This window comes from Oncorhynchus keta, chromosome 31, assembly GCF_023373465.1.
Source record: "Oncorhynchus keta strain PuntledgeMale-10-30-2019 chromosome 31, Oket_V2, whole genome shotgun sequence".
Classification (NCBI taxonomy): domain Eukaryota; kingdom Metazoa; phylum Chordata; class Actinopteri; order Salmoniformes; family Salmonidae; genus Oncorhynchus; species Oncorhynchus keta.
Genome location: NC_068451.1, coordinates 24,251,441 through 24,275,707, shown reverse-complemented (window position 1 = coordinate 24,275,707; position 24,267 = coordinate 24,251,441). Strand labels below are relative to the sequence as shown.

At 45.2% G+C, this 24,267-nt stretch overlaps 1 protein-coding gene across 2 annotated transcripts in view; it reads right to left on the bottom strand.

Moving 5' to 3' along the window:
- Positions 1–1,357: 1,357 nt before the first annotated feature.
- Positions 1,358–24,267, bottom strand: part of LOC118364628 (NXPE family member 3-like) — a 35,959-nt gene continuing 13,049 nt past the window's right edge. The window contains exons 2-6 of one of the 2 annotated variants that reach the window (XM_035746333.2): positions 10,055–10,171; positions 8,395–9,170; positions 8,183–8,253; positions 7,714–7,932; positions 1,358–7,620 (exon numbers count right to left, since the gene is read on the bottom strand). In XM_035746333.2, the coding sequence (XP_035602226.1) occupies positions 7,076–7,620; positions 7,714–7,932; positions 8,183–8,253; positions 8,395–9,170; positions 10,055–10,156 (1,713 nt within the window). In that variant the 5' untranslated portion in view covers positions 10,157–10,171 and the 3' untranslated portion in view covers positions 1,358–7,075. The remainder of the gene's footprint in view (positions 7,621–7,713; positions 7,933–8,182; positions 8,254–8,394; positions 9,171–10,054; positions 10,172–24,267) is intronic. The other variant, XM_035746334.2, reaches the window with a different exon arrangement.

Genomic DNA, 24,267 nt, shown 5'->3' with positions numbered 1-24,267 from the left:
CTTTATGACCAAAAAGCAATTTGTTTTGTTTTCATGAATCTGCACAATATAGCCAATTTTGACTTTGTCGCTGTGCTATCTCATGGAAACTCACAGAGACTTATACAGTTTTAATTAACTAGGCAAGTCAGGTAAGAACAAATTCTTATTTACAATGACGGCCTACCTCCGGCCAAACCCGGACAACGATGGGCCGCCCTATGGGACTCCCAATTACCTCCAGATGTGACACAGCCTGGATTTATACCAGGGGTAGTACTAGTGACACCTCTTGCACTGAGATGCAGTGCCTTAGACCTCTGTGCCACTTGGGAGCCGTTAGATACACACCGATCACATGAGAGAGGAATGTACACAACACAATGACTAGAGGGATAGAGAAAGTTGGAGAAAGTATGCTTTATCTAATTTGAAGAACTAGTCAAATGATTTCAGCTCTGGAGCTGCTACTGCTTGAGCAGAAATGAGATGATGACTTTAAGGAATGAAAAACAATATAGTCATCAAATAAATACTAAGTAATATACACAACTGAAATATTTTATTATTTCATAGTAATTTTCGTTGTAATGTTTCATGAACTGAAATAAAAGAGCCCAGAAATGTTCCATTCACACAAAAAGCATATTTCTTTCAACTTTTGTGAACCAATTTGTTTATATTCCTGTTAGTGAGCATTTCTCCTTACCAAGATAATCCATTTACCTGGCAGGTGTGGCATATCAACGTTGATTAAACACTATAGTCATTACACAGGTGCACCTTATGCAGTTCTGTCACACAACACAATAGCACAGATGTCTCAAGTTTTGAGGGAGCGTGAAATTGGCATGCTGACTGCAGGAATGTCCACCAGAGCTGTTACCAGAGAATTTAATGTTCATTTCTCTACCATAAGCCACCTCCAATGTTGTTTTATAGAATTTGGCAGTACGTCCAACCGGCATCATAACAGCAAACCACGTGTAACCACTTCAGCCCAGGACCACCACATCCAGATACATTTTGAATTTGGCCTTTACCATTATACCCCATAGAAACACTGAAACACATATTGAATAACATACAGTATTAATAGTTGGCAAAAAGACAGTCAAAAAACTAATAATGAGGAATAAAGTTTTGAAGTGTCTGTCCTATATTCAGACCCCATGACTTTTTCCACAGTTTGTTACATTACAGCCTTATTCTAAACTCGATTAATTACTGATTCCCCTCCTCAATCTACATACAATACCCCATAATGACAACACAAAAACAGGTTTTTAGAAATGTTTGTAAATATATATATATATATATATATATATATATATATATATATATATATATATATATAAATGTATTTATATAAGTATTCAGAACCTTTGCTATGAGACTTGAAATTGAGCTCAGGACAGGTGCATCCTGATTCCATTGATCATCCCTGAGATGTTTCTACAACTTGATTGGTAAATTCAATTGATTGGACTTGATTTGGAAAGGCACACCTGTCTACATACAGTTGAAGTCTGAAGTTTACATACACTTAGGTTGGAGTCAATAAAACTCATTTTTCAACCACTCCACAAACTTCTTGTTTAACAAACTATAGTTTTGGCAATTCGGTTAGGACATCTTCTTTGTCCATGACCCAAGTCATTTTTCCAACAATTGTTTACAGACAGTTTATTTGACTTATAACTCACTTCCAGTGGGCCAGAAGTTTACATACACTAAGTTGACTGTGCCTTTAAACAGTTTGGAAAATTCCAGAAAATGATGTAATTTGAGTCAATTGGAGGTGTACCTGTGGATGTATTTCAAGGCCTACCTTCAAACTCAGTGCCTCTTTGCTTGACATCATGGGAAAATCCAAATAAATAAGTCAAGACCTCAGGAAAAAACATTGTAGACCTCCACAAGTCTGGTTCATCCTTGGGAGAAATTTCCAAACGCCTGAAGGTACCACTTTAATCTGTACAAACAATAGTACGCAAGTATACAGGCCATGGGACCACGCAGCCGTCATACCACTCAGGAAGGAGACGTGTTCTGTCTCCTAGATATGAACGTACTTTGGTGCGAAAAGTGCAAATCTATCCTAGAACAACAGCAAAGGACCTTGTGAAAATACCGGAGGAATCAGGTACAAAAGTATCTATATCCACAGTAAAACAAGTCCTATATCGACATAACATGAAAGGCCGCTCAGCAAGGAAGAAACCACTGCTCCAAAACCGCCATTAAAAATCCAGACTACGGTTTGCAACTGCACATGGGGACAAAGATCGTACTTTTTGGAGAAATGTCCTTTGGTCTGATGAAACAAAAATAAAAATGTTTGGCAATAATGACCATCGTTTTGTTTGGAGGAAAAAGGGGGAGGCTTGCAAGCCGAAGAACACAATCCCAACCGTGAAGCACGAGGGTGGCAGCATCATGTTGTGGGGGTGCTTTGCTGCAGGAAGGACTAGTGCACTTCACAAAATAGATGGCATCATGAGGAAGGAAAATTCTGTGGATATATTGAAGCAACATGTCAAGACATCAGTCAGGAAGTTAAAGCTTGGTCGCAAATGGGTCTTCCAAATGGACAATGACCCCAAGCATACTTCCAAAGTTGTGGCAAAATGGCTTAAGTACAACAAAGTCAAGGTATTGGAGTGGCCCTCACAAAGCCCTGACCACAATCCTATAGAACATTTGTGCGTAGAACTGAAAGAGCGTGTGAGAGCAAGGGGTCCTACAAACCTGATTCAGTTACACCAGCTCTGTCAGGAGGAATGGGCCGAAATTCACCCAACTTATTGTGGGAAGCTTGTGGAAGGCTACCCAAAACAATTTAAAGGCAATGCTACCAAATACAAATTGAGTGTATGTAAACTTCTGACCCACTGGAAATGTGATGAAAGAAATAAAAGCTGAAATAAATAATTCTCTCTACTATTATTCTGTTTCACATTCTTAAAATAAAGTGGTGATCCTATCTGACATAAGACAGGGCATTTTTACTCGGATTAAATGTCTGGAATTGTGAAAAACGGAGTTTAAATGTATTTGGCTAAGCTGTATGTAAACTTCTGACTTCAACTGTAAGTCCCCTACAGTTGACAGTGCATGTCAGAGCAAAAACCAAGCAATGAGCTCAAAGGAATTGTTCGAAATAGCTCTGAGATAGGAATGTGTTGAGGTACAGATCTGGGGAAGGGTAGCAAAAAAAATCTGCAGCATTGAAGGTCACCAAGAACACAGTGGCCTCCAACAATCTTAAATGGAAGAAGTTTGGAACCACCATGATTATTCCTAGAGCTGGCTGCCCGGCCACACTGAGCAATCTGGGAAGAAGGGCCTTGGTCAGGGAGGTGACCAAGAACTCGATGGTCATTCTGACAGAGCTCCAGAGTTCCTCTGTGGACATGGGAGAACCTTCCAGAAGGACAGCCATCTCTGCACTGCACTGCACCAATCACGCCTTTATGGTAGAGGGGCCAGACAGAAGCCACTCCTCAGTTAAAGGCACATGACAGCCCACTTGGAGTTTGCCAAAAGGCACCTAAAGGACTCTCAGACCATAAGAAACAAGATTCTCTGGTCTGATGAAACCAAGATTGAACTCTTTGGCCTGAATGCCAAGCGTCATGTCTGGAGGAAACCTGGCACCATCATTAAAGTGAAGCATGGTGGTGGCAGCATCATGCTGTGGGGATGTTTTTCAGCGATAGGGACTGGGAGACTAGTCAGGATCGAGGAAAAGATGAACGGAGCTAAGTACAGAGAGATCCTTGATGAAAACCTGCCCCAGAGTGCTCAGAACCTCAGACTGGGGTGAAGGTTCACCTTCCAACAGGACAAAGACCATAAGCACACAGCTAAGGCAACGCAGGAATGTCTTCGGGATAAGTCTCTGAATGTTCTTGATTGGCCCAGCAGGAGCCCGGACTTGAGCCCAATCGAAAATCTTTGGAGAGACCTGAAAATAGCTGTGCATCAACGCTCCCCATCCAACCTGACAGAGCTTAAGAGGAGCTGCAGAGAAGAATTGGAGAAATTCCCCAAATACAGGTGTGCCAAGCTTGTAGGTTCATACCATAGAAGTCTAGAGGCTGTCATCACTGCCAAAGGTGCTACAACAAAGTACTGATTAATGGGGCGGCAGGGTGGCCTAGTGGTTAGAGCGTTGGACTAGTAACTTCAAGTTCAAACCCCCGAGCTGACAAGGTAAATATCTGTTGTTCTGCCCCTGAACAAGGCAGTTAACCCACTGTTCCTAGGCTGTCATTGAAAATAAGAATTTGTTCTTAACTGACTTGCCTGGTTAAATAAAAAAATAATAAAAAATGAATAAAGGGTCTACTTATGAAAATGTGATATTTCCATTTTTGCAAACATTTAAAAAAAACTGTTTTTGCTTTCTCATTATAGGGTATTGTGTGATAAGAATATGTTTTTTGTAATCAATGTTAGAATAAGGGGTCTGAACATTTTCCGAATATTAGAAAGCTCAGGATTTGTTTGTTTTTGTTGACACCCCTTATTTTTGGGGGGCACAAAACTACCTCCATACTTCCACACATTCGTATGGGTCCTGTGACACGTGTGGTTGTCGTAGCAAAACAGAGAACACCATCGTGTTTGTGAGAGTCTCCCTTTCCATAGAGGGGTCATAATAGTTTTGTAGGCCAAACTGTTTGGACGCTACAGATGTTTCGTAAGAAGACCAATTTTCGGGATGTCTCATGGTCTGACAAACACCACTGTAACTCCAAATATCACTGTAACTAAGGCACCTTCAATCGCAGATGCAGAAAGCCAGCATAGGCAGATGCAGAAAGCCAGCATAGGCAGATGCAGAAAGCCAGCATAGGCAGATGCAGAAAGCCAGCATAGGCAGATGCAGAAAGCCAGCATAGGCAGATGCAGAAAGCCAGCATAGGCAGATGCAGAAAGCCAGCATAGGCAGATGCAGAAAGCCAGCATAGGCGGATGCAGAAAGCCAGCATAGGCAGATGCAGAAAGCCAGCATAAATCAAATCAAATCAATCAAATCAAATGTATTTATATAGCCCTTCGTACATCAGCTGATATCTCAAAGTGCTGTACAGAAACCCAGCCTAAAACCCCAAACAGCAAGCAATGCAGGTGTAGAAGCATAGGCAGATGTGGTGGATTAAGACGCAGCCTGATGGATTTTGAAGGGATTCTTTCATTATGTTACTTGGATTGACACACGGGTGCATCAACAGACTCTTAGGGATAAAGTAGTGAGACTACTTTCTGGAGGACAATGCCATGCTGACTCACATGCGTTAACAATTTGTGGGTTGGGCTAAGGCTTAAGAGGGTGTGAACTATGCTGAATGGGTGTAAACAAAGAAGAGCCTAGGAGGTGTGAAAATCTCATAAAAATCAAAGGGAATTTTCTCTTACTTGTCTCCAATGTGGGACAACAAGTTTATCACCTTTTAAAGCTAAATAACTTTCCCATGTTTTCTCCAACTACAGTGTATGATATTATACTATTTTGAAGCTCAGTCCGTACTTTTATAAAACATTTAAAATAAGCAAATCACGTTTGACATACACTGAGTGTACAAAACATTAAGGACAACTTCTTAATATTGAGTTGCACCCTCCCATTTTACTCTCAGAACAGCCTCAATACGTCGGGGCATGGACTCCACAAGGTGTCGAAAGCGTTCCACAGGGATGCTGGCCCATGTTGACTCCAATGATTCCCACAGTTGTGTCAAGTTAGCTGGATGTCCTTTGGGTGGTGGACCATTCTTGATACACACGGGAAACTGTTGAGCGTGAAAAACCCAGCAGCATTACAGTTCTTTATGCCAACGGTGTGCACCTGGCACCTACAGCCATACTCCATTCAAAGGCACTTAAATCTTGTGTATTTCCCATTCATCCTCTGAATGGCACACATACACAATCCATGTCTCAATTGTCTCATGGCTTAAACATCTTTATTTAACCTGTCTCCTCCCCATCATCTACACTGATTGAAGTGGATTTAACAAGTGACATCAATAAGGGATCATAGCTTTAACCTCAATTCACTTGGTCATTGGAGGAGCGGTTGTCTTTAATGTTTTGTACACTCAGTGTAAGCCTCACTAGAGAAATCTGGACACAAATGTTCACAGACAAAATGTAACAATCAGTAACAATCATCATTCATTGTGATGTGACAACAGTATTCAAAAGGCACTCGCACATCTGAGCAATCTTTTTTGCAGGTGCATGGCAACAATTGAACAAGATAAATGAAAAAGGAGACCGCACACTGCTCTTGATAGCATCACTGATATTTAATAAGCTTACGTATCAGCCACACGGCCTTTGTCAGAGCACTTGTGATTACAAAAAATGTGCACCCTTGTGTAGACCTGGTCCCACCCACATCCGTTCTACACATCGAAGGGGGTTGGAGGCAAAGGAAAAACAAATAAGTGCTACCAAATATAACAATATGCATTTCATAAATACTACAAAAGTGCATAAATAAGGCGTATTGAACATGTCTGCAAAATCTCAATGAGGACATAGTAAGTTTTCATTAGTCATGGGGTACATCGTTCGAAAAACGTCAGAATAATCTACAAGAGACACATATTTCATGTTCAAATTCACAACATAACAAGCATTTCATCATTAAGACCTTTAGGAAATAATGTCTAGAGGGTGAAAATCCCAAAAAAATCCCAAACACTCAGAGTATTATTAATATCTCCTCCCCTGTCTGATATCTTAACTTTCTCTATGCCACAAAATCTAAAGGTGGAAATGTCATGCTTCAGGTCATTGAAATGTACAGTGACTGGATAATCCCTGTCGTTTCTCCTGATTCAACTTTTATTCTCTGTTTGAGAGAGCGGGTGGTTTTACCGACATAACAAAAGCTCTGACGAAGGCCGTGTGGCCGATACGTAAGCTTATTAAATATTGGTGATACTATCAAGGGTGATGTGACAGCAGTAAAAACACATAATGCAGAAATTGATATTTCTAAGATTTAAAAAAATATTGTATACTGTAGGTATTGAATGATAAAATTCTGACATAAATCATTCTTAATCTGCTAGCCCTACTCTGGGCAGACTTGAGAGAGGATAATGTCTATCATGTTCTTGATGATGATAGGAGGTGGGTGGAGGGCATGGGGGAGGTGGTGGGCAAGGGTCATCTCCCAGGCGTCTATCAGTACAACATCCAGACCCTTGAACATAGCCCTGAGCACCCCGTCCAGCTGCACTGAGAACCAGTCACTATTGTACAGGCTCACTTTCGGGTCCAGGGCCTGGAGGTTGGCCGAGCGCAACACCACCAGGGTCCCCGAAGCTCGGTCCAGAAGCCGCACCACCGCCCGCCGAATGTGGCGTAGTCGGCGAATGTATACCTGCACAGGGAAGGTGCTGAAATGGGAACATATGCTGATGAACACCACAGTATTTGACCCACCAGTTAGGCCATCCAGCTCATTAGCTACATAGCGCATCTCACTGGCGATGACAGTGTTGAAGCGGATTGGAGGACCATGACAACGGTATTTCAGCAGGATGTTGTGGGTGCTGTCCACTGCCATGAAGGGCCCCACATTCTTAGGACTGTAAAGGTTGAACTCCTTCAGGTCTGTCACAAAGAGGAAGGGAGAGTTGGGAGTTGGACAAACAGAAGAGAGTGTTAGAAAGCACAGTAGAGAGTGAAAGATGCCGCAAGACTCACCTGGTACTAAAGTGTTGAGGTACTCAAACCACTGTCTGACAGTAGAGTCTCCGTACATGTACACCACCTTGCCCTTCAGACACTGAGTGGCAGATGAGATGTTAAACTGGCGCATCACACCACCACCCAGAGCTCGCCATGACCCTTGGAAGTAATAACCGGAAGGAGTGATCCTGGTAGACTCTGTCTTCATGGTGCTTCTCTCCACGTCTGCTTTGTCTGAAAGAGAAAAGCAAGCATCTTGCACCAGCTAGCATCATCACTTTACAGGCAATAGAAGTGCTAGGGCTTTCCCACCTTACATTACTGTAGATGCAGTAGTTGGCTCGAATACTGTCCTGCACACCCAGAAACTCTCCAGAGTTGAAGTAAACAGCCACACAGCGGAGCAGAGCAGTTAGTAGGCTGGTTAACTAGTGTTAAAAAGATAAACACATAGTTGTACTGTGGTATCTCCTTGCTTGCCTACCTTTTTTCTCGGGCAGCACAATGACACTGTCAGACCCTGAAGGATGAATGGGAACTTTGATATTTACACCACTGAGAAAAAGTGGAGAAAGAATCATATTTCAATGTTAAATAAACTCAATGCAGCAAGCAATCTGATACATTGGAAACAAAGTCTGAGAATACATTTCACACTTTTAAACTATTTACTTACATACTGTAAAACTCACTAACCTTTGAAAGAGCAATGCCTCCTTGTTCACGAGCAGATGGTTCACATAGGGTCCCCTGGCGTGGTTGATCCGTGTGTCACAGCTCAGCAGCTTGGGCTTGTAGCAGTACCAGGGCTCCCCTGTGTGGGGGTCTGTGTAATTGCACAGCGGCTTCTGGTTTGTCGGCAGACACAGGTTACATACAGTTGTCTGGGACAGTTTTCCAGAGCGGAACAGACTCTGAAAGGGAATCCGGTCGGGCCGTTCCTCTCGTATCCGTCGTAGAACATTAATTGCCTCACTAGGATGGACCAGTGTCATCTCCACCTGTGCAGACCCCTGCCATAGTAACGGGAAAATGGCAGAGTAGGTCCCATTCCTGTGGTCCAGCACCTGTCCGGCAACGCCTGCCCCCAATGTGGAGGAATGCAGCCGGGCCAGCAAGAAGTCTCCACCATAGCTTTTGGGACGCCCCTGGAAGTCATGCATATGGACCAGAGCCTCCAACTGGTTCCCCACGTGCCACTCTCTCCTGCCCCCTGCTGGCAGGATCACAAAAAGGCTGTGTGCAGGGTCACTGGTCTGGTTCAGGGACACATTCACAGAATGGGGCTGAGGCTGTGGCCAGGTGATGGACTCTAGGAGGTCACGCTCCTCCAGAGCCTCCTCCGGTGAGGGCTCCTGGCTACAGTAGCTCTGGTTGCGGTCCAGAGGAGAAGGGCCCTCTGGGAGCAAAGATGAGTGGATGTTGCTTTGGTGCTGGTAGAACATTGACACTGCTTGGTAGTTGAGCTTCTGCTGAGTAAAGAGGAGAGGTCACTAACAGGCATGCTACACTGGACACTAGCTTTTGTAGAGCGTGTGACGCTTCCATTAATTTTACTAAAACCTGGACATAAGCAGCATAGCTCTGTGAAAGGCTTGCGCTGTTCAGTGTAAAATGACTCTCTGGTACCATTTTAAAGAATTTGATGCATGACTCACACCCAAGAACACTTGATAAAGTTGGCTTGCATTCTGCTGATGCTGGTAAAATCTATGCATCAAATGTAGCATCTAAAAACCTACTGTTTTCGTGACGCCCTTCCTGCTCTTAGCAACGTGGGTGTATTTACATACTAGCTTTGCTTTCAATTGTATTGGGTTGTACAAAAACATTAAATCCATTTCTATTTCAACTTACTGTGCCGATGGGCAGGACTGTTGGTCATTATGAAGGCTGACTTTGAGAAAAAATATCTAAAGGATCGTATTACAGATTTTCCAAATGTGGGTCTGTTGTCAACCGACTTCCTCTGCTTACCTCAGGTCAAAATAAAAGTCCTTCACGTGTGCCATATGTGGACAGAGAGGAAGTGGGTCTACAACAGACCCACATTTGGAAAGTCTGTTTAATAATACGATTCTTCAGATATTTTGTCTCAAATTCCAAACTTCATAATGACCAACATTCCTGCCACCCAGCACAATAAGTTGAAATGCAATTGTATTTAACTTAAGGCAACGCAGTGGACTATTTTTGTGCCACCCAATATAATTAAAAGCGACACTAGTGTATGTAAATACACCCACGTTGATAAGAGCAGCTAGAGACGCCCCAGTGTAGCTCCCCTGATGAGGGGGAGAGGGTGATAGAAGTAATGTGAGATTGGTTCATATTAGGCCAGATGGATTTACCCTACCTCCAGAATGTTAATGTTGCTGAACAGGAAGAAGAGGCCTGACAGGGCCAGCAGGAAGAAGATGCATATATATCTGGACAGGCTCCTCCACATGGTGTCCATTCTCTGTTAGTCAGCCTGATATTGACACAAAGAAGCTGGTAAGGGACCGATAATAATTGTATTTAATTCTGTTGAGCCATTTTCTTTGACCAAGTTAAATTGTAAAAAATAGTTTTAAAATGTAACATTTTCTTTCTTATAGCTCTCAGATATAGGACAGAAACAAAGACCTTTCTTCTGAAACTCGTCAGTCTATTCTTGTTCTGAGAAATGTGTACAACTCCCTTCACCGAGCAGTGCAAACGGGCTCTAATCAGAATAGAAAGAGGAGTGGGAGGTTTCAGCCTTATCCTAAAATGTATTAAATTGTTTTTTTCCTCATCAATCTACACATAATACCCCATAATGACAAAACAAAAACAAGTTTTTAGAAATTTTTGCAAATGTATAAAAAAAAATTAAATATCACATTTACAGAAGTGCTCAGACCCTTTACTTTGTACTTTATTGAAGAACCTTTGGCAGCGATTACAGCCTTGAGTCTTCTTGGGTATAATGCTACAAGCGTGGCACACCTGTATTTGGGGGGTTTCTTCCATTTTTCTCTGCAGGTCCTCTCAAGTTCTGTCAGGTTGGATGGGGAGAGTCGCAGCTCAGCTATTTTCAGATCTCTTCAGAGATGTTTGATCAGGTTCAAGTCTAGGCTCTGCCTGTGCCACTCAGGGGTATTCATAGACTTGTCCCAAAGACACTCCTGCGTTGCCCTGGCTGTGTGCTTAGGGTCGTTGTCCTGTTGGAAGGTGAACCTTTGCCCCAGTCTGAGGTCCTGAGCGCTCTGGAGCAGGTTTTAATCAAGGATCTATCTGTTCATCTTTCCCTCGATCCTGACTAGTCTCCCAGTCCCTGCCGCTAACAAACATCCCCACAGCATGATGATGCAACCAAGATGCTTCACCATAAGGATGGTGTCATTCAGGCAAATGCTTGGCATTCAGGCAAAATAGTTCAATCTTGGTTTCATCAGACCAGAGAATCTTGTTTCTCATGGTCTGAGATTCCTTTTGGTGCCTTTTGGCAAATTACAAACGGACTGTCATGTGCCTTTAACTGAGGAATGACTTCCATCTGGCCATTCTACCATAAAGGCCTGATTGGTGGAGTGCTGCAGAGATGGTTGTCCTTCTGGAAGTTTCTCCCATAACTACAGAGGAACTCTGGAGCTCTGTCAGAATGACCATCAGGTTCTTGGTCACATCCTTGACCAAAGTTCAGTTTGGCCAGGCAGCCAGCTCCAGGAAGAATTTTGGTGGTTCCAAACCTCTTCCATTTAAGACTGATGGAGGCCACTGCCTCCTTGACAGGATTGTGCCTCAACACAATCCTGTATCGGAGCTCAACGAACAATTCCTTTGACCTCATGGCTAGGTTTTTGCTCTGACTTGCCCTGTCAACTGTGGGACTTATATAGACAGGTGTGTGCCTTTAAAAATCATGTCCAATCACATGAATTTGCCACAGGTTGACTCCAATCAAGTTGTAGGAACATCTCAAGGATGATCAATGAAAGGAGGCACCTGAGCTCAATTTTGAGTCTCACATAAAGGCTCTGAATACTTATGTATATAAGGTATTTCTGTTTTGTATGTTTAAAACATTTGCAAACATTTCTAAAAACCTCTTTTCACATGATGGGTTATTGTGTGTAGATTGATGAATAAAAATAATGAGAGGAAGAGAGGGATAGAGGTGTCATGTCTGTGCTGTCTTTCTCTTCCATATCCATATTGTGATGCAAATCTTCCCCCATTCAATACAATACATTCACTTAGGCATAAACTCTGTGACCCATCTTTTCCCATTCAATGTAATGCCAAACATCCACCCCGTGACACACATCTTTTTCCATCGACTGCAGTGTACTGAGAAAAACGTCAACCCTGTGACACTCATCTTTTCCTATTGACTGCAATGTATTGCGAAAAACAGTGACATTTATGTTTTTTCAAAACAGTTTCAGAATGCCGCCATCAGGCTGATAATGGGCTGTCTCAGTCCACTGCGTCCGCCCTTGTCATCCTTACACATCTGCTGTGGAAGATGGGAGAGCTACAGCAGTGTTTGTCAGACCAAGAATCTAAAATAACCTAAAATCGGTCTTCTCACGACAACGTCTGAATCGTGCGAACTGAAATCCATACTCGCACGAACACAATGGTGTTCTCTGTTTTGCTCTATGACCACCACAAGAGTCACAGGACTTGTCTGAAGCCAGTACCGCAGATCTGCCAACGTCTGTCTGTAGCGTCCAAGCTGTTTGGGCTACACACTAATATTTTTACATTTTTATATTTTATTTAACCTTTATTTGACTAGGCAAGTCAGTTAAGAACAAATTCATATTTACAATGATGGCCTACCCCAGCCAAACCCTGACCCGGACGATGCTGGGCCAATTGTGCGCCACCCTATTGGATTCCCAATCACAGTCGGTTGTGATACAGCTTGGAATCTAACCCGAGTCTGTAGTGACTCCTCTAGCACTGAGATGCAGTGCCTTAGACCGCTGCCCACTTGATAGCCCTCCATCGAAAGTTGAGACTCTCACGAACATGTCTGTTTTTCTCTAGGATGCCCACAAGCCTCACAATTCTCCTCTGAAGGTAGCCTGGTACCAGTTTAAAATGTTTTTATGGAAGTACAGTGCATTTGGTAAGTATTCTGACCCCTTGACTTTTTCAAAATGTTGTTACGTTACAGCTTTATTCTAAAATTGATAAAATTATTGTTTTCCCTCATAAATCTATACACAATAACCCATAATGACAAAGCAAAAACAGGTTTTAAGAAATATTTGCTAATGTATTAAATAGGTATTCAGACCCTTATTTACATAAGTATTCCGAACCTTTGCTATGAGACTCAAAATTGAGCTCAGGTGCATCCTGTTTCCATTGATCTGTCATACCCTGATCTGTTTCACCTGACTTTGTGCTTGTCTCCACCCCCCACCAGGTGTCTCCCATCTCTCCTCATTATCTCCTGTGTAATTATACCTGTATTCTCTGTTTGTCTGTTGCCAGTTCGTTTTATTTGTCAAGCCTACCAGCGTTTTCCCCCTTGCTCCTGTCTGTTTTTTATTCCTGTTTACTAGTTTTCCATTATGCCTGCCCTGACCCTGAGCCTGCCTGCCGTCCTGTACCTTGTCCCACCACTCTGGATTACTGACTTCTGCCTGCCGTTGACCTGTCGTTTTGCCTGCCCCCTGTTCTATTAATAAACTTTTGTTACTTTGACACTGTCTGCATCTGGGTCTTCCCTAAAAACGTGATAGTACGAACTGGGCATGACCGACACAGCAGATTCAGACCAGCTCCACAATGCTGTCTCCCTGCCACCATTGGACGACACAAGGAGTTACTGCAATGTCTTATGGAGGGACTCCATACCCTGGCAGAACGCCATGCCCAGGTATTCGAGACTTTGCTGGAGCAATTCTGCGGATTCCTCACTGGGCAGCGGATCTCCCAGCCTACCCCAGTGTCCCGAGAACCCCTCTTACCTCCTCCGGAGCGCTACACTGGATATTCTGGAACCTGCCGGGCTTTTCTCTCCCAGGGCTCTCTCATTTTCAAGCTGCAGCCTTCTTCGTTCCCCTCGGACCGCTCAAAGATAGCGTCCATCATAACGCTGATGTCCGGGAGGGCACTCACCTGGGCTACGGCGGTGCAGGAGCAACTGTCATCCGTCTTTCTCAATCTAGATTTGTTTGTGGCAGAAATTGTGAAGGTGTTTGATTCTCCGTTGTCCGGGAGAGAGGCTGCTTGTAAGCTGCTCCAGCTACGTCAAGACTCCCATAGTGTAGCAGACTACACAGTGGATTTTTGCACGTGGCAGCTGAGTGTTTCTGGAACCCGGAAGCATTGTTCGACATGTTCCTTCACAGATTATCGGAGGTGGTCAAAGATGAGCTTGCAGCCCGGGAGCTGCCCATTGACCTGGACTCCCTCATAGCCTTAATCGCCCGGATCGATGGGCGGCTTCGAGATCGTAGGAAGGAGAGGGAATTTGTGCCCTGTTGCCTGCATTCACCCTCGATTCCCACCTCGCCTCCAAAGAATCCCGGAGACAGCTGACGTCTACAAGTCTGAGATCTCTTGGGAATCACCAAGTGCTGCCGACTCCTTCAATCTAGCCCTGGGCAGGGCTAGATTGACTCCGGCTGAGCCTTTACGCCAACTCCACACCCAGAGCTGTCTTTATTGTGGAGCTATGGGTCAGTTCCTGCATGGGAGACCAGATGCTGCTGGAAGTGGTGTTGGAGGGCCAGTAGGAGGCAGTCTTTCCTCTGGTCTAAAAAAATATCCCAATGCCCCAGGGCAGTGATTGGGGACACTGCCCTGTGTAGGGTGCCGTCTTTTGCATGGGGTGTTAAAACGGGTGTCCTGACTCTCTGAGGTCATTAAAGATCCCATGGCACTTATCGTAAGAGTAGGGGTGTTAACCCCGGTGTCCTGGCTAAATGCCCAATCTGGCCCTCAAACCTTCACGGTCACCTAATAATCCCCAGTTTACAATTGGCTCATTCATCCCCCTCCTCTCCCGTGTAACTATTCCCCAGGTTGTTGCTGCAAATGAGAACGTGTTCTCAGTCAACTTACCTGGTAAAATAACGAATAAATAAAATGGGACATTTTGTAGCTACCTGCCCATTAAAAAACCAGGCTCATCAAGAAGGGGCGAGTACTCTGGTGGGCCTTATTCCTCTCCCCTTACTCGCACCCCTTTCCATGCCATCCTGCTGTATGGGAACCAGTCAAAATCTTTCCGTGTACTCATAAATTCTAGGGCCGATGTGAGTTTTTGGGACACTACCCTGGCATCCGAAATGGACCTCCCACTCAGCCTCTCTCCATTCCCATGGACGTTAGAGTGCTGGACAGGCGCTCTATAGGCCGGGTCACTAACTATACCACTCTCATCAACCTACGAGTGTCAGGCAACCACAGCGAGGCAATCCAATTTATGCTGATTAAGACGCATCAGGTTCCTGAGGTATTGGGATTCTCTTGGCTCGAGCGGCACAATCCAATCATAGACTGGACTGCTGGTGCTATTATGGGCTGGAGCCCGTTCTGCACACTCATTGGGTCGTCGGGCCTGCCTGTCGTCCGGGTTCCACCCCCAGTCTAACGGCCAGTTGGAGCGAGCCAACCAAGACTTGGAAACGACTCTTCGCTGCCTGGCCTCCACCAACCCCACCACCTGGAGCCAGCAACTAGTGTGGGTCGAATACTCCCGCGACACCCTTCCTTGCTCTGCCATAGGTCTCTCGCCCTTTGAGTGTTCCCTGGGCTATCAGCCCCCACTCTTCCCTGAGCAAGAGGAAGAGGTTGGCATACCTTCAGCCCAAGTGTTTGTCCACCGCTGTCATCGTACCTGTAAGAGAGATCCCGATCGGCCCTTCTTAAGACCACCTCCAGGTATCGATGACAAGTGGACTGCCACCGGACCCCGACTCCCCTGCTATCGTTGAAAGCGGAACGCCACCGGACCCCGGCTCCCCAGTATCATCTCGGGCAGAAGGTATGGCTGTCCTGCAAACTTTCTCCCCGGTTCATCCCCCCAGTTCATCTGCCCTTTCCCCATCTCCAAGGTCATTAGCCCCTCTACTGTTCATCTCCTGTTGTTCCGTACCCTCCGTATACATTCCACTTTTCATGTGTCAAAAATCAAACCCATGTCTCACAACCCTTTGTGTACATACCCCAACCAGAAGCCATGGATTACAGGCAACATTCACACTGAGCTAAAGGGTAGAGCGGCCGCTTTCAAGGAGTGGGACTCTAACCCATAAGCTTATAAGAAATCCCGCTATACCCTCCGATGAACCATCAACCAGGCAAAGCGTAAATACAGGACTAAGATTGAATCGTACTACACCGGCTTCGATGCTCGTTGGATGTGGAAGGACTTGCAAAATATTACAGACGACAAAGAGAAACACAGCCAAGAGCTGCCCAGTGACACAATAATACCAAACGAGCGAAATAACCTCTATGCTCGCTTCGAGGTAAGTAATACTGAAACATGCATGAGAGCATCAGCTGTTCTGGACCACTGTGTGATCACGCTCTCCGCAGCTGATGTAAGACCTTTAAACAGGTCAACATTCACAAGGTCGCAGGGCCAGACATATTACCAGGAGGTGTACTCCGAGCATGCGCTGACCAACTGGCAAGTTTCTTCACTGACATTTTCAACCTCTGAGTCTATAATACCAAAATGTTTCAAGCAGGCCACCATAGTCCCTGTGCCCAACAATACTGAGGTAACCTGCCTAAATTATTATCGACCCGTAGCACTAACGTCTGTAGCCATGAATTGCTTTGAAAGGCTGGTCATGGCTCACATCAACACCATTATCCCAGAAACCCTAGACCCACTCCAATTTGCATACGACCCCAACAGATCCACAGATGATGCCATCTCTATTGCACTCTCTATGTGAGAATGCTATTCATTGATTACAGCTCAGCATTCAACACCATAGTTCCCTCAAAGCTCATCAATAAGCTAAGGACCCTGGGACTTAACACCTCCCTCTGCAACTGGATCCTGGACTTCCTGACGGGCCGCTCCCAGGTGGTAAGGGTAGGTAACAACACATCCGCCATGCTGATCCTCAACACCACCCCAATGGTGGAACAAACTCCCTCACGACGCCAAGACAGCGGAGTCAATCACCACCTTCCGGAGACACCTGAAACCCCACCTCTTTAAGGAATACCTAGGATAGGATAAAGTAATCCTTCTCACCCCCCCCCTTAAAAGATTTAGATGCACTATTGTAAAGTGGCTGTTCCACTGGATGTCATAAGGTGAATGCACCAATTTGTAAGTCGCTCTGGATAAGAGCGTCTGCTAAATGACTTAAATGTAAATGTAAAATGTAACACGGGGGCCCCTCAGGGGTGTATGCTCAGTACCCTCCTGTACTCCCTGTTCACTCATGACTGCACGGCCAAGCACGATCCCAACATCATAGTTAAGTTTGCAGATGACACAACAGTGTCTGATCACCGACAACAAGGAGACAGCCTATGGGGAGGTCAGAGACCTGACAGTGTGGTGCCAGGACAACAACTTCTCCCTCAACATGATCAAGACAAAGGAGATGATTGTGGACTACAGGAAAAGGAGGACTGATCACACCCCCATTCTCACCGACGGGGCTGTAGTGGAGTTGGTTGAGAGCTTGAGAGCCAAATTTCTTGGCGTCCACATCACCAACAAACTAACATGGTTCAAGCACACCAAGACAGCCATGAAGAAGGCAAGACAAAACCTATTCACCATCAGGACGTTGAAAAGATTTGGCATGGGTGCTCAGATCCTCAAAAGGTTTTACAGCTGCACCATCGAGAGCATGGTTGCGTCACTGCCTGGTATGGCAACTGCTCGGCCTCCGACCACAAGACACAATCTAAGATGGCGCAGCAGTCAGACGTCTTTGTCCTCGTCTTGTCCCATGTCCCGTGTATATATCCTTTATATCGTTTTCCTTTGCATATCTTTTTAAAAATATTTTCCCTAAACCTCAACTTCAATATACTCTCCTGCAACACACTTCACCCAATGTGGTATGGATCTGCTATATTCTAAAGTATTTTTCTTTACTTTCGAACCCGAATCCCCCAACAGAAGCTAGCCAGCTAACTAGCTACTAGCCAGTAGTCAGCCAACCACTGCTAGCGGTCATCAGCTAACCTCTAGCTCGGAAATCTCTCGCCAGTTTGCACAATGCGATTCAAAACAGAGCATACCGGACTTATTTTCTCTCCATATCTCTGGATTCTTACCACAAGCTCTGAACCTTTTCACCTGGATCATCGCAGCTAGCTAGCTGCAATCCGAGTTGCTACTCCTGGCTAATGTCTCTGTCCCGAAGTAAGCACCAATTAGCCTGGAGCTAGCCCATGCTAGGCCCATCTCCCGGCTGGCTGAAGAGGTCCATCAGCCACTCCTTGGGCTACAATACCTATTTTGCCAATTGGCCTGGACCCCTTTTACTACACGAAGCCCTGCTAATCCATCACTACTGGACTACCGACATAATCTGTCCGAGGGTACTTTTTGCAACAGGCTCCTCCGTCGCAACGTCCCCTGAATATCCATCTGTCTAGAGCATATCGGACTGTTCGATGAATAGGTCCATCGGCCAAATTCTTGGGCCACTAAACCTATTTTGCCAATTGGATTGGGCACCTTTACTACACGGAACCCTACTAATCCATCACGGCTGGTCTGCCGACGGAACTGCACGAGGAGGCTACAACAGACTTCTTCCATCACAAAGTACCTATAAGGCCCTTTTGCTAGCCCATGCCCGCTAGCTGTCTGAATCACCATGTCTCCAGCCAGCTTTGTACTCACTGGACCCCTATGATCACTTGGCTACGCATGCCTCACCCTAATGTCAATATGCCTTGTCCATTGCTGTTCTGGTTAGTGATTATTGTCTTATTTCACTGTAGAGCCTCTAGCCCTGCTCAATATGCCTTAGCTAACCCTTCAGTTCCACCTCCCACACATGCGGTGACATCCCCTGGTTTAAATTATGTTTCTAGAGACAATATCTCTCTCATTGTCACTCTATGTTTAGATTTACCTCCACTGTATTCACATCCTACCATACCTTTGTCTGTACATTATGCCTTGAATCTATTCTATCGAGCCCAGAAACCTGCTCCTTTTACTCTCTGTTCCGAACGAACTAGACGACCAGTTCTGATAGCCTTTAGCCTTTAGGTTAATCCAGGCCCAGCAGTGCCTAGCTCCACTCCCATTCCCCAGGTGCTCTCATTTGTTGACTTCTGTAACCATAAAAGTCTTGGTTTAATGCATGTTAACATTAGAAGAGTCCTCACCAAGTTTGTTATATTCACTACCTTAGCACACTCTGACAACCCGGATGTCCTAGCCGTGTCTGAATCGTGGCTTAGGAAGACCACCAAAAACCCTGAAATTTCCAACATTACCATAACAATTTTCAACAAGATAGAACTGCCAAAGGGGGCGGAGTGGCAATCTACTGCAGAGATAGCCTGCAGAGTTCTGTCATACTATCCAGGTCTGTGCCAAAACAATCCGAGCTTCTACTTCTAAAAATCCACCTTTCCAGAAACAAGTCTCTCACCGTTGCCGCTTGCTATAGACCACCCTCTGCCCCCAGCTGTGCCCTGGACACCATATGTGAATTGATTGCCCCCCATCTATCTTCAGAGCTCGTGCTGCTAGGTGACCTAAACTGTGATCTGCTTAACACCCTGGCCACCCTACAATCTAAGCTTGATGACCTCAATCTCACACAAATTGTCAATGAACCTACCAGGTACAACCCCAAATCCGTAAACACGGGCACCCTCATAGATATCATCCTAACCAACTTGCCCTCCAAATACACCTCTGGTGTCTTCAACCAAGATCTCAGCGATCACTGCCTCATTGCCTGCATCCGTAATGGGTTTGCGGTCAAACGACCACCCCTCATCACTGTCAAACGCTCCCTAAAATGAGCAGGCCTTTCTAATCAGCGAGCAGGCCTTTCTAATCGACCTGGCCCAGGTATCCTGGAAGGATATTGACCTAATCCCGTCAGTAGAGGATGCCTGGTTATTCTTTAAAAGTGCCTTCCTCACCATTTTAAATAAGCATGCCCCATTCAAAACATTTAGAACCAGGAACAGATATAGCCCTTGGTTCACTCCAAACCTGACTGCCCTTGACCAGCACAAAAACATCCTGTGGCATACTGCATTAGCAAATAGCCCCCGTGATATGCAACTTTTCAGGGAAGTTAGGAACCAATATACACAAGCAGTTAGGAAAGCTAAGGCTAGATTTTTCAACCAGAAATGTGCATCCTGTAGCACAAACTCAAAAAGGTTGTAGGACCCTGTGAAGTCCATGGAGAATAAGAGCATCTCCTCCCAGCTGCCCACTGCACTGAGGATAGGAAACACTGTCATAAATCCACGATAATTGAACATTTCAATAAGCATTTTTCTATGGCTGGCCATGCTTTCCACCTGGCTACCCCTACCCCGGTCAACTGGCTTGCACCCCCCACAGCAACTTGCCCAAGCCTCCCCCATTTCTCCTTCACCCAAATCCAGATAGCTGATGTTCTGAAAGAGCTGCAAAATCTGGACCCCTACAAATCAGCCGGGCTAGACAATCTGGACCTTCTCTTTCTAAAATTATCTGCTCAAATTGTTGCAACCCCTACTAGCCTGTTCGACCTCTCTTTCGTATCTTCTGAGATCCCCAAAGATTGGAACGCTGCCGCAGTCATCCCCCAAAGAGGGTGACACTCTACACCCAAACTGCTACAGACCTATATCTATCCTACCCTGCCTTTCTAAGGTCTTCGAAAGCCAAGTTAACTAACAGATCACCAACCATTTCGAATCCCACCATACCTTCTCCTCTATGCAATCTGGCTTACGAGCTGGTCATGGGTGCACCTCAGCCACGCGCAAGGTCCTAAACGATATCATAACCGCCATCGATAAGAGACATTACTGTGCAGCCGCATTCATCGACCTGGCTAAGGCTTTTGACTCTGTCAATCACAACATTCTTATTGGCAGATTCAACAGCCTTGGTTTCTTAAATGATTGCCTCACCTTGTTCACCAACTACTTCTCTGATAGAGTTCAGTATATCAAATCGGAGGGCCTGTTGTCCGGACCTCTAGCAGTCTTTATGGCGGTGCCACAGGGTTAAATTCTCGGGCCAACTCTCTTCTCTGTATACATCAATGATGTCGTTCTTGCTGCTGGTGATTCTCGGATCCACCTCTATGCAGACGACACCATTCTGTATACTTTTGCCCCTGAATGTTTTAAAGTAGTTTTGGATACGAGTGATGGACATATGGCTTGCATATTCCAACCTGAGGATTCTACTGTTAAGATTTTCACAGACAGCGGACCCAAACCCCTTTATCATGCAAAACCCGGGAGTTTTTCTCCTGCGCTGCGTATGAGAGAATGGCTTAAGATAAGGCTAGTGCTCTGTCAAATTGAACAGGCCCTGAGTGGTACAAACATGCCTGGCTTTGCATTGGAAGAGGTTGTGTGCGGGTGCAGTGATTTGAAAGCCATTAGGATCTCTTCAATGGCGTATAGACATTCGGTAACGGTAGACATTCGGTAACGGTGAACACCTCATCGCTGTAACCTTGTTCATATTTTTTGCCAGAAACACCCCTCAACGTGGATATACGCACCATGTCCCCCACTATGAATTTAAAATCCTTTTTTTTCTTACGGCAGACCATATAGATTTTTAAAGACTTGAAAAGAGTTTTCAGAAGAGACCTCGGAGGTCTTCATCCGTATACTCTTATGGTAGCTGTTGTTGTACCCCTTAACTAAATCTTGAACTATATCAATATATCTATGCATGTTGTGAGCTGTAAAATATCGCCACATCCCAGTAGCAAAATGTACTATATTGTGCTTCTTCATAAGTTTCTGAAAAGTCTTATTAAAAAATTATTTTCCACCATCAGTCTGCACTTTCTTGGGGGCTCCTCCTTCCTTTAAGATAGAGTCTAAGGCCCGGGTCACCTCTGCCCCGCTCTTATTTTTTAAGACCCTTACAAATGCTATTTTAGAGAAAATATCTATAACCGTTAGCATGTAGCGATTTCCATCATTTTTATCTGCAAGGGCCTGCATGTCACATAGATTCGCCTGAAATTGGGACAAGGGATGAGTAGAAAAAACTCTATTTCTTGGAAATTTTCGTACAGGTTTATGTAGAGTATTAAGCATCCTGCTCTGCTAACCACTCATTCAGTTGAGCAGCGCTTAACCGGCTACCTGTTTCTTCAGCTATAGCTCTCTGTAAACACTCCTTACCCCCATAAGACCCGGGGTTAGAGGGATTATAATCAATCATTTTCAACGTCTGCTCCGCCATCCTTCTTGCCTGTCTGAGGTACAATAACGTTAATGAACCCCTTTCAAATAACTAAAACATTTAATTTTCATTTCAAATTTTTATTTTTTGCAAACATCAAGCTTTAAGTATACAGACAATTCAGGATTCATTGCAGGATACTTGTACCCGTTTCTCAACGATCCAAGCATGCAACACCTTGTATATTTGGTTTAGATTTACAGGCTTTTGTCGCTGAACTTTTAAAACACACACGCTATATAAGTATATAAACAACAAATATGATACATGTCACAATTAAATGGTGTTTCAAACAAATAAAGTAAAATCTTAGACAAAGTTGTTTCTAGTTCTTCAGAATCATCCACAAGAAGGGATACCATTTGTGTCCATTGTAGACTCTCACCCGTATGTCGTACATGATGCATGATTTGCTCCATTTTTAGCACACGCTCTACATTAGCCCAGGTATTGTGTGTTGTGTAGAACGATACATTGTTCACTTTATTTTCAATAATTTGATGCATAACATTTGTATGTTCTCTCAAAATAAAACATGTATTTATTCTCTCTAGCATCGTGTGCATATCGTATGCATATCGTCTTCCACCAGGGTGTGTCGGATTTCTTTGAGTTTTTCGAGGTTGTAGATCACCTCCTTCAGTTAATGTAGGAAAGCCCCGGTAACCCCGTAAACTCTGGGAATAGACGGCACAAGACCCATAGACTCCAGGGCTCTGACCAGCGATGGTATAAACCTGCAGGACCACAGTCTTTTCACCAGCTCTTCAAAATGGTTGAAGAAGTAGTATCTTGGGGGGTCGTATAGGCATGGATGCCTGCGCTGGCTGGGGTGATTGATCTCACAACCAATGCATTTTTCTCTTATATACTCTCTTATATACTCTCCAATCACCACGTATAATAAGTGTGGCTACAGAGGCCTTGATGGTGTCCATAAACATAGTACTGACCACCCCATCAAACACATCCTCAGGCTGTGTACATGTACATTTACATTTACATTTAAGTCATTTAGAAGACGCTCTTATCCAGAGCGACTTACAAATTGGTGCATTCACCTTATGACATCCAGTGGAACAGCCACTTTACAATAGTGCATCTAAATCTTTTAGGGGGGGGGGGGTGAGAAGGATTACTTAACCTATCCTAGGTATTCCTTAAAGAGGTGGGGTTTCAGGTGTCTCCGGAAGGTGGTGATTGACTCCGCTGTCCTGGCGTCGTGAGGGAGTTTGTTCCACCATTGGGGGGCCAGAGCAGCGAACAGTTTTGACTGGGCTGAGCGGGAACTGTACTTCCTCAGTGGTAGGGAGGCGAGCAGGCCAGAGGTGGATGAACGCAGTGCCCTTGTTTGGGTGTAGGGCCTGATCAGAGCCTGGAGGTACTGAGGTGCCGTTCCCCTCACAGCTCCGTAGGCAAGCACCATGGTCTTGTAGCGGATGCGAGCTTCAACTGGAAGCCAGTGGAGAGAGCGGAGGAGCGGGGTGACGTGAGAGAACTTGGGAAGGTTGAACACCAGACGGGCTGCGGCGTTCTGGATGAGTTGTAGGGGTTTAATGGCACAGGCAGGGAGCCCAGCCAACAGCGAGTTGCAGTAATCCAGACGGGAGATGACAAGTGCCTGGATTAGGACCTGCGCCGCTTCCTGTGTGAGGCAGGGTCGTACTCTGCGGATGTTGTAGAGCATGAACCTACAGGAACGGGCCACCGCCTTGATGTTAGTTGAGAACGACAGGGTGTTGTCCAGGATCACGCCAAGGTTCTTAGCGCTCTGGGAGGAGGACACAATGGAGTTGTCAACCGTGATGGCGAGATCATGGAACGGGCAGTCCTTCCCCGGGAGGAAGAGCAGCTCTGTCTTGCCGAGGTTCAGCTTGAGGTGGTGATCCGTCATCCACACTGATATGTCTGCCAGACATGCAGAGATGCGATTCGCCACCTGGTCATCAGAAGGGGGAAAGGAGAAGATTAATTGTGTGTCGTCTGCATAGCAATGATAGGAGAGACCATGTGAGGTTATGACAGAGCCAAGTGACTTGGTGTATAGCGAGAATAGGAGAGGGCCTAGAACAGAGCCCTGGGGACACCAGTGGTGAGAGCGCGTGGTGAGGAGACAGATTCTCGCCACGCCACCTGGTAGGAGCGACCTGTCAGGTAGGACGCAATCCAAGCGTGGGCCG